This window comes from Cololabis saira, unplaced genomic scaffold (assembly GCF_033807715.1).
Source record: "Cololabis saira isolate AMF1-May2022 unplaced genomic scaffold, fColSai1.1 scf389, whole genome shotgun sequence".
NCBI classification, from domain to species: domain Eukaryota; kingdom Metazoa; phylum Chordata; class Actinopteri; order Beloniformes; family Belonidae; genus Cololabis; species Cololabis saira.
Genome location: NW_026906553.1, coordinates 817 through 11,131, shown reverse-complemented (window position 1 = coordinate 11,131; position 10,315 = coordinate 817). Strand labels below are relative to the sequence as shown.

At 53.1% G+C, this 10,315-nt stretch overlaps 1 protein-coding gene across 1 annotated transcript; it reads left to right on the top strand.

Annotated features, from left to right (window-relative positions):
• Positions 1-6: 6 nt before the first annotated feature.
• On the top strand, positions 7-9,653 carry LOC133440120 (neoverrucotoxin subunit alpha-like). The gene is made up of 3 exons (XM_061717551.1): positions 7-143; positions 8,435-8,481; positions 8,585-9,653. The coding sequence occupies exon 3, from the start codon at positions 8,656-8,658 to the stop codon at positions 9,136-9,138; it is 483 nt and encodes a 160-aa protein (XP_061573535.1). The 5' UTR covers positions 7-143; positions 8,435-8,481; positions 8,585-8,655; the 3' UTR covers positions 9,139-9,653.
• The last annotated feature ends 662 nt before the right edge of the window (positions 9,654-10,315 follow it).

Genomic DNA, 10,315 nt, shown 5'->3' with positions numbered 1-10,315 from the left:
GGAAGTTCTTCTCTGGTCTCAGCTCTGACCTCCAACCCCTCCCACCTGAGAGAGCTGGACCTGAGCTACAACCATCCAGGAGAGTCAGCAGGGAAGCTTCTGTCTAGACTGAAGGATCCCCGCTGGAGACTGGACACTCTCAGGTAGGACACTCTCAGGTAGAACACTCTCAGGTAGGACACTCTCAGGTAGGACACACTCAGGTAGGACACTCTCAGGTAGAACACTCTCAGGTAGGACACTCTCAGGTAGGACACTCAGGTAGGACACACTCAGGTAGGACACTCTCAGGTAGGACACTCTCAGGTAGGACACTCTCAGGTAGGACACTCTCAGGTAGGACACTCTCAGGTAGGACACTCTCAGGTAGGACACTCTCAGGTAGGACACACTCAGGTAGGACACTCTCAGGTAGGACACACTCAGGTAGGACACTCTCAGGTAGGACACACTCAGGTAGGTCACTCTCAGGTAGGACACTCAGGTAGGACACACTCAGGTAGGACACACTCAGGTAGGACACTCTCAGGTAGGACACTCTCAGGTAGGACACTCTCAGGTAGGACACTCTCAGGTAGGACACTCTCAGGTAGGACACACTCAGGTAGGACACTCAGGTAGGACACACTCAGGTAGGACACTCAGGTAGGACACTCTCAGGTAGGACACACTCAGGTAGGACACTCTCAGGTAGGATACTCTCAGGTAGGACACTCTCAGGTAGGACACTCTCAAGTAGGACACACTCAGGTAGGACACTCAGGTAGGACACTCTCAGGTAGGACACTCTCAGGTAGGACACTCAGGTAGGACACTCTCAGGTAGGACACTCAGGTAGGACACTCTCAGGTGGGACACTCAGGTAGGACACTCAGGTAGGACACTCTCAGGTAGGACACTCTCAGGTAGGACACTCTCAGGTAGGACACTCAGGTAGGACACTCTCAGGTAGGACACTCTCAGGTAGGACACTCTCAGGTAGGACACTCTCAGGTAGGACACTCTCAGGTAGGACACACTCAGGTAGGACACTCTCAGGTAGGACACACTCAGGTAGGACACTCTCAGGTAGGACACTCTCAGGTAGGACACTCTCAGGTAGGACAATCAGGTAGGACACTCTCAGGTAGGACACTCTCAGGTACGACACTCAGGTAGGACACTCAGGTAGGACACTCTCAGGTAGGACACTCTCAGGTAGGACACTCAGGTAGGACACTCTCAGGTAGGACACTCTCAGGTAGGACACTCTCAGGTAGGACACACTCAGGTAGGACACTCAGGTAGGACACTCAGGTAGGACACTCAGGTAGGACACTCTCAGGTAGGACACTCTCAGGTAGGACACTCTCAGGTAGGACTCTCAGGTAGGACACTCTCAGGTAGGACACTCTCAGGTAGGACACTCTCAGGTAGGACACTCTCAGGTAGGACACTCTCAGGTAGGACACTCAGGTAGGACACACTCAGGTAGGACACTCTCAGGTAGGACACTCTCAGGTAGGACACTCTCAGGTAGGACACTCTCAGGTAGGACACTCTCAGGTAGGACACTCAGGTAGGACACTCAGGTAGGACACTCTCAGGTAGAACACACTCAGGTAGGACACTCTCAGGTAGGACACTCTCAGGTAGGACACTCTCAGGTAGGACACTCTCAGGTAGGACACTCTCAGGTAGGACACTCAGGTAGGACTCTCAGGTAGGACACTCTCAGGTAGAACACACTCAGGTAGGACACTCTCAGGTAGGACACTCTCAGGTAGGACACTCTCAGGTAGGACACTCTCAGGTAGGACACACTCAGGTAGGACACACTCAGGTAGGACACTCTCAGGTAGGACACACTCAGGTAAGACACTCTCAGGTAGGACACTCTCAGGTAGGACACACTCAGGTAGGACACTCAGGTAGGACACACTCATGTAGGACACTCTCAGGTAGGACACTCTCAGGTAGGACACTCAGGTAGGACACTCTCAGGTAGGACACTCTCAGGTAGGACACTCAGGTAGGACACTCTCAGGTAGGACACTCTCAGGTAGGACTCTCTCAGGTAGGACACTCAGGTAGGACACTCTCAGGTAGGACACTCTCAGGTAGGACACTCTCAGGTAGGACACTCAGGTAGGACACACTCAGGTAGGACACATTCAGGTAGGACACTCTCAGGTAGGACACACTCAGGTAGGACACTCAGGTAGGACACTCTCAGGTAGGACACTCTCAGGTAGGACACACTCAGGTAGGACTCATTCAGGTAGGACACACTCAGGTAGGACACACTCAGGTAGGACACTCAGGTAGGACACTCTGAGGTAGGACACTCTCAGGTAGGACACTCTCAGGTAGGACACTCTCAGGTAGGACACTCAGGTAGGACACTCTCAGGTAGGACACTCTGAGGTAGGACACTCTGAGGTAGGACACTCTCAGGTAGGACACTCAGGTAGGACACTCTCAGGTAGGACACTCTCAGGTAGGACACTCTCAGGTAGGACACTCTCAGGTAGGACACTCTCAGGTAGGACACTCTCAGGTAGGACACTCTCAGGTAGGACACACTCAGGTAGGACACTCTCAGGTAGGACACACTCAGGTAGGACACTCTCAGGTAGGACACTCTCAGGTAGGACACTCTGAGGTAGGACACTCAGGTAGGACACTCTCAGGTAGGACACTCTCAGGTAGGACACTCAGGTAGGACACTCTCAGGTAGGACACTCAGGTAGGACACTCTCAGGTAGGACACTCTCAGGTAGGACACTCAGGTAGGACACACTCAGGTAGGACACTCAGGTAGGACACACTCAGGTAGGACACTCTGAGGTAGGACACTCAGGTAGGACACTCTCAGGTAGGAAACTCTCAGGTAGGACACTCAGGTAGGACACACTCAGGTAGGACACTCAGGTAGGACACACTCAGGTAGGACACATTCAGGTAGGACACTCTCAGGTAGAACACTCAGGTAGGACACTCTCAGGTAGGACACTCAGGTAGGACACTCTCAGGTAGGACACTCTCAGGTAGAACACTCAGGTAGGACACTCTCAGGTAGGACACTCTCAGGTAGGACACTCTCAGGTAGGACACTCTCAGGTAGGACACTCTCAGGTAGGACACTCTCAGGTAGGACACTCTCAGGTAGGACACACTCAGGTAGGACACCCTCAGGTAGGACACTCTCAGGTAGGACACTCTCAGGTAGGACACTCTCAGGTAGGACACTCTCAGGTAGGACACACTCAGGTAGGACACACTCAGGTAGGACACTCTCAGGTAGGACACTCTCAGGTAGGACACTCTCAGGTAGGACACCCTCAGGTAGGACTCCCTCAGGTAGGACACACTCAGGTAGGACACTCTCAGGTAGGACACTCAGGTAGGACACTCAGGTAGGACACTCTCAGGTAGGACACTCTCAGGTAGGACACTCTCAGGTAGGAAACTCAGGTAGGACACTCTCAGGTAGGACACTCAGGTAGGACACTCAGGTAGGACACTCAGGTAGGACACTCAGGTAGGACACTCTCAGGTAGGACACTCTCAGGTAGGACACTCAGGTAGGACACTCAAGTAGGACACTCTCAGGTAGGACACACTCAGGTAGGACACTCTCAGGTAGGACACTCTCAGGTAGGACACTCTCAGGTGGGACATTCTCAGGTAGGACACTCAGGTAGGACACTCTCAGGTAGGACACCCTCAGGTAGGACACTCTCAGGTAGGACACTCTCAGGTAGGAAACTCAGGTAGGACACTCTCAGGTAGGACACTCAGGTAGGACACTCAGGTAGGACACTCAGGTAGGACACTCAGGTAGGACACTCTCAGGTAGGACACTCTCAGGTAGGACACTCTCAGGTAGGACACTCAGGTAGGACACTCAAGTAGGACACTCTCAGGTAGGACACACTCAGGTAGGACACTCTCAGGTAGGACACTCAGGTAGGACACTCAAGTAGGACACTCTCAGGTAGGACACTCTCAGGTAGGACACTCTCAGGTAGGACACTCTCAGGTGGGACACTCTCAGGTAGGACACTCTCAGGTAGGACACTCTCAGGTGGGACATTCTCAGGTAGGACACTCAGGTAGGACACTCTCAGGTAGGACACTCTCAGGTAGGACACACTCAGGTAGGACACTCTCAGGTAGGACACTCTCAGGTAGGACACTCTCAGGTGGGACATTCTCAGGTAGGACACTCAGGTAGGACACTCTCAGGTAGGACACTCTCAGGTAGGACACTCAGGTAGGACATTCTCAGGTAGGACACTCTCAGGTAGGACACTCTCAGGTAGGACACTCTCAGGTAGGACACTCTCAGGTAGGACACACTCAGGTAGGACACACTCAGGTAGGACACTCTCAGGTAGGACACTCAGGTAGGACACACTCAGGTAGGACACTCAGGTCGGACACTCTCAGGTAGGACACACTCAGGTAGGACACTCAGGTAGGACACTCTCAGGTAGGACACTCAGGTAGGACACTCTCAGGTAGGACACTCTCAGGTAGGACACTCAGGTAGGACACTCTCAGGTAGGACACTCTCAGGTAGGACACACTCAGGTAGGACACTCTCAGGTAGGACACTCTCAGGTAGGACACTCTCAGGTAGGACACTCTCAGGTAGGACACTCTCAGGTAGGACACTCTCAGGTAGGACACTCTGAGGTAGGACACTCAGGTAGGACACTCTCAGGTAGGACACTCTCAGGTAGGACACTCAGGTAGGACACTCTCAGGTAGGACACTCTCAGGTAGGACACTCTCAGGTAGGACACTCTCAGGTAGGACACTCAGGTAGGACACACTCAGGTAGGACACTCAGGTAGGACACTCTCAGGTAGAACACTCAGGTAGGACACTCTCAGGTAGGACACTCTCAGGTACGACACTCTCAGGTAGGACACTCTCAGGTAGGACACTCTCAGGTAGGACACTCTCAGGTAGGACACTCTCAGGTAGAACACTCAGGTAGGACACTCTCAGGTAGGACACTCAGGTAGGACACACTCAGGTAGGACACTCTCAGGTAGGACACTCAGGTAGGACACACTCAGGTAGGACACTCTCAGGTAGGACACTCAGGTAGGACATTCTCAGGTAGGACACTCTCACGTAGGACACTCAGGTAGGACACACTCAGGTAGGACACACTCAGGTAGGACACACTCAGGTAGGACACTCAGGTAGGACACACTCAGGTAGGACACACTCAGGTAGGACACTCAGGTAGGACACTCAGGTAGGACACTCAGGTAGGACACACTCAGGTAGGACACACTCAGGTAGGACACACTCAGGTAGGACACACTCAGGTAGGACACTCAGGTAGGACACTCAGGTAGGACACACTCAGGTAGGACACACTCAGGTAGGACACACTCAGGTAGGACACACTCAGGTAGGACACACTCAGGTAGGACACTCAGGTAGGACACTCAGGTAGGACACACTCAGGTAGGACACACTCAGGTAGGACACACTCAGGTAGGACACACTCAGGTAGGACACACTCAGGTAGGACACTCAGGTAGGACACTCAGGTAGGACACTCAGGTAGGACACTCTCAGGTAGGACAGTCTCAGGTAGGACAGTCTCAGGTAGGACAGTCTCAGGTAGGACAGTCTCAGGTAGGACACTCTCAGGTAGGACACTCAGGTATGACACTCTCAGGTAGGACACTCTCAGGTAGGACACTCAGGTAGGACAGTCTCAGGTAGGACACTCTCAGGTAGGACACTCTCAGGTAGGACACCCTCAGGTAGGACACACTCAGGTAGGACACTCTCAGGTAGGACGCTCTCAGGTAGGACACTCAGGTAGGACAGTCTCAGGTAGGACACTCTCAGGTAGGACACCCTCAGGTAGGACACTCTCAGGTAGGACACTCTCAGGTAGGACACACTCAGGTAGGACACTCTCAGGTAGGACACTCTCAGGTAGGACACTCTCAGGTAGGACACTCTCAGGTAGGACACTCAGGTAGGACACTCTCAGGTAGGACACCCTCAGGTAGGACACTCTCAGGTAGGACACTCAGGTAGGACACTCTCAGGTAGGACACTCTCAGGTAGGACACTCTGAGGTAGGACACTCTCAGGTAGGACACTCTCAGGTAGGACACTCAGGTAGGACACTCAGGTAGGACACTCTCAGATAGGACACTCAGTTAGGACACTCTCAGGTAGGACACTCTCAGGTAGGACACTCTCAGGTAGGACACTCTCAGGTAGGACACTAAAGGTAGGACACTCTCAGGTAGGACACTCAGGTAGGACACTCAGGTAGGACACACTCAGGTAGGACACTCTCAGGTAGGACACTCAGTTAGGACACTCTCAGGTAGGACACTCTCAGGTAGGACACTCTCAGGTAGGACACTCTCAGGTAGGACACTAAAGGTAGGACACTCTCAGGTAGGACACCCTCAGGTAGGACACCCTCAGGTAGGACACACTCAGGTAGGACACCCTCAGGTAGGACACTCTCAGGTAGGACACTCTCAGGTAGGACACTCTCAGGTAGGACACTCTCAGGTAGGACACTCAGGTAGGACACTCTCAGATAGGACACTCAGTTAGGACACTCTCAGGTAGGACACTCTCAGGTAGGACACTCTCAGGTAGGACACTCTCAGGTAGGACACTAAAGGTAGGACACTCTCAGGTAGGACACTCTCAGGTAGGACACCCTCAGGTAGGACACACTCAGGTAGGACACTCTCAGGTAGGACACTCTCAGGTAGGACACTCTCAGGTAGGACACTCTCAGGTAGGACACTCTCAGGTAGGACACTCTCAGGTAGGACACACTCAGGTAGGACACACTCAGGTAGGACACCCTCAGGTAGGACACTAAAGGTAGGACACTCTCAGGTAGGACACTCTCAGGTAGGACACCCTCAGGTAGGACACACTCAGGTAGGACACCCTCAGGTAGGACACTCTCAGGTAGGACACTCTCAGGTAGGACACTCAGGTAGGACACTCTCAGATAGGACACTCAGTTAGGACACTCTCAGGTAGGACACACTCAGGTAGGACACTCAGGTAGGACACTCTCAGGTAGGACACTCAGGTAGGACACTCTCAGATAGGACACTCAGTTAGGACACTCTCAGGTAGGACACACTCAGGTAGGACACTCAGGTAGGACACTCTCAGATAGGACACTCAGTTAGGACACTCTCAGGTAGGACACACTCAGGTAGGACACTCAGGTAGGACACTCTCAGGTAGGACACTCTCAGGTAGGACACACTGCTGGGGGGGGGGGTATATGGTGGTGGTCATGGTGGTGTGGGGGTCTTCCTCCACCTCAGGTGGTTGATAAGGGCTGTGGTGGAATGTAGTGGATACGGGAGTGTCCAACAGGTGATGGGGGGGTGTAGTGGATACAGGAGTGTCCAACAGGTGATGGGGGGGTGTAGTGGATACAGGAGTGTCCAACAGGTGATGGGGGGTGTAGTGGATACAGGAGTGTCCAACAGGTGATGGGGGGGTGTAGTGGATACAGGAGTGTCCAACAGGTGATGGGGGGGGGGTGTAGTGGATACAGGAGTGTCCAACAGGTGATGGGGGGGTGTAGTGGATACAGGAGTGTCCAACAGGTGATGGGGGGGGTGTAGTGGATACAGGAGTGTCCAACAGGTGATGGGGGGGTGTAGTGGATACAGGAGTGTCCAACAGGTGATGGGGGGGGGGGGTGTAGTGGATACAGGAGTGTCCAACAGGTGATGGGGGGGGTGTAGTGGATACGGGAGTGTCCAACAGGTGATGGGGGGGTGTAGTGGATACGGGAGTGTCCAACATGTGATGGGGGGGGGGGGGGGGTGTAGTGGATACAGGAGTGTCCAACAGGTGATGGGGGGGGGTGTAGTGGATACAGGAGTGTCCAACAGGTGATGGGGGGGTGTAGTGGATACAGGAGTGTCCAACAGGTGATGGGGGGGGGGTGTAGTGGATACGGGAGTGTCCAACAGGTGATGGGGGGGGGGGGGGTGTAGTGGATACAGGAGTGTCCAACAGGTGATGGGGGGGGGGGGGGTGTAGTGGATACAGGAGTGTCCAACAGGTGATGGGGGGGGTGTAGTGGATACAGGAGTGTCCAACAGGTGATGGGGGGGGGGGGGGTGTAGTGGATACAGGAGTGTCCAACAGGTGATGGGGGGGGGGTGTAGTGGATACAGGAGTGTCCAACAGGTGATGGGGGGGGGGGGGGGTGTAGTGGATACAGGAGTGTCCAACAGGTGATGGGGGGGTGTAGTGGATACGGGAGTGTCCAACAGGTGATGGGGGGGGGTGTAGTGGATACAGGAGTGTCCAACAGGTGATGGGGGGGGGGGGGGCTCTGACATCTCTGCCTCCTCTGAGAGAGACTGAGCTGGTCTGTCCCCCCTCCCCCACCTCCTCCTTCCAGGGTGGAGCCTGCTGGACAACGATGGCTGACACCAGGTCTGAGGAAGTGTAAGTGTGTTTTTATTCAACCATCTTCACTCGTTCATGAGTCCATCAGTGATCAATAACTGATCAATAATAACTGCAGATGCTTGTTTGTTCTCTCCATCAGATTCCTGTCAACTCACCGTCGACACAAACACAGTCCACAAACGCATCAAACTGTCTGACGACAACAGGAAGATGATGTGTGTGGAGGAGGAGGAGGAGTATCAGCCATATCCTGATCATCCAGACAGGTTTGGTCCCTGGTACCAGCTTCTGTGTAGAGAAGTTCTGACGGGTCGCTGTTACTGGGAGGTCCAGTGGAGCGGAGATGTTTATATATCAGTGACTTACAGGAGAATCAGCAGGAAAGGAAACTCTGATGACTGTAGGTTTGGAGGAAACGATCATTCCTGGAGTCTGGACTGTTCTCCACGTGGTCGGTACTGGGTCCGTCACAATAACAGAGTAACATCCATCACCTCCTCATCTCCATGTCCAGACTCTGGCAGAGCAGCAGTGTACGTGGACGTTCCTGCTGGAACTCTGTCTTTCTATGAAGTCGTCTCTGACAGACTGATCCACCTCCACACCTTCAACACCAGCTTCTCTGAACCTCTCTGTGCTGGATTTGGACTCAGGTCCAGTTCTGGTTGCTCAGTGTCTCTGTGTCCAGTTTAGTCTCCAGAGTCTCCGCTCAGAGAAACTGTCTCTGTTGGATCCTGGACTTGGACTCTGGTTCTGGTTCCTCAGTGTCTCCATGATGATGATGATGATGATGATGATGATAACAAAGTTTCTAGGGGGCGCTGTTGAGCCGTTAGGCCACGCCCATTAATGCAAACCATTAAATATCACATTTTTCGCCAGGCCTGGCTTGGTGAAAAATTTGGTGACTTTTGGTGCACGTTTAGGGGAAAAAAGACCCTCCTTTGGTCGGAAAAATTGCTACAGATACAATAGGGCCGTAGCACTGTCAGTGCTCGGGCCCTAATAATAGTAATTATAATGATACTATCATATTCTGTAACAATGCACCTTTCTACCTCATACTGCTGCACCTTTCACTTGTTTTTAAATTGTATAAATGTTAATAAGAGCTGTCATTGGTCTATTTCCTGTACAGTGAGCGAAAATAACCGAGTCAGATTCCCCGTCTTGTTTCACCTGACGTGGCCAAATAAACATGATTGTTATTGTGAGAAGTGAAGATTATTTTACTGTCACATTCACCTGTCTCCACCTGACCTGTTCAACACTCACCTGTTCAACACTCACCTGTTCAACACTCACCTGTCTCCACTTCACCTGTTCAACACTCACCTGTTCAACACTCACCTGTTCAACACTCACCTGTCTCCACTTCACCTGTCTCCACCTCACCTGTCTCCACCTCACCTGTCTCCACCTCACCTGTTCAACACTCACCTGTCTCCACCTCACCTGTCTCCACCTCACCTGTCTCCACCTCACCTGTCTCCACCTCACCTATTCAACACTCACCTGTCTCCACCTCACCTGTCTCCACCTCACCTGTCTCCACCTCACCTGTTCAACACTCACCTGTCTCCACCTCACCTGTTCAACACTCACCTGTCTCCACCTCATCTGTTCAACATTCACCTGTCTCCACCTCACCTGTCTCCACTTCACCTGTCTCCACCTCACCTGTCTCCACCTCACCTGTCTCCACCTCACCTGTTCAACACTCACCTGTCTCCACCTCACCTGTCTCCACCTCACCTGTCTCCACCTCACCTGTCTCCACCTCACCTGTCTCCACCTCACCTGTCTCCACCTCACCTGTCTCCACCTCACCTGTCTCCATCTCACCTGTCTCCACCTCACCTGTATCCAC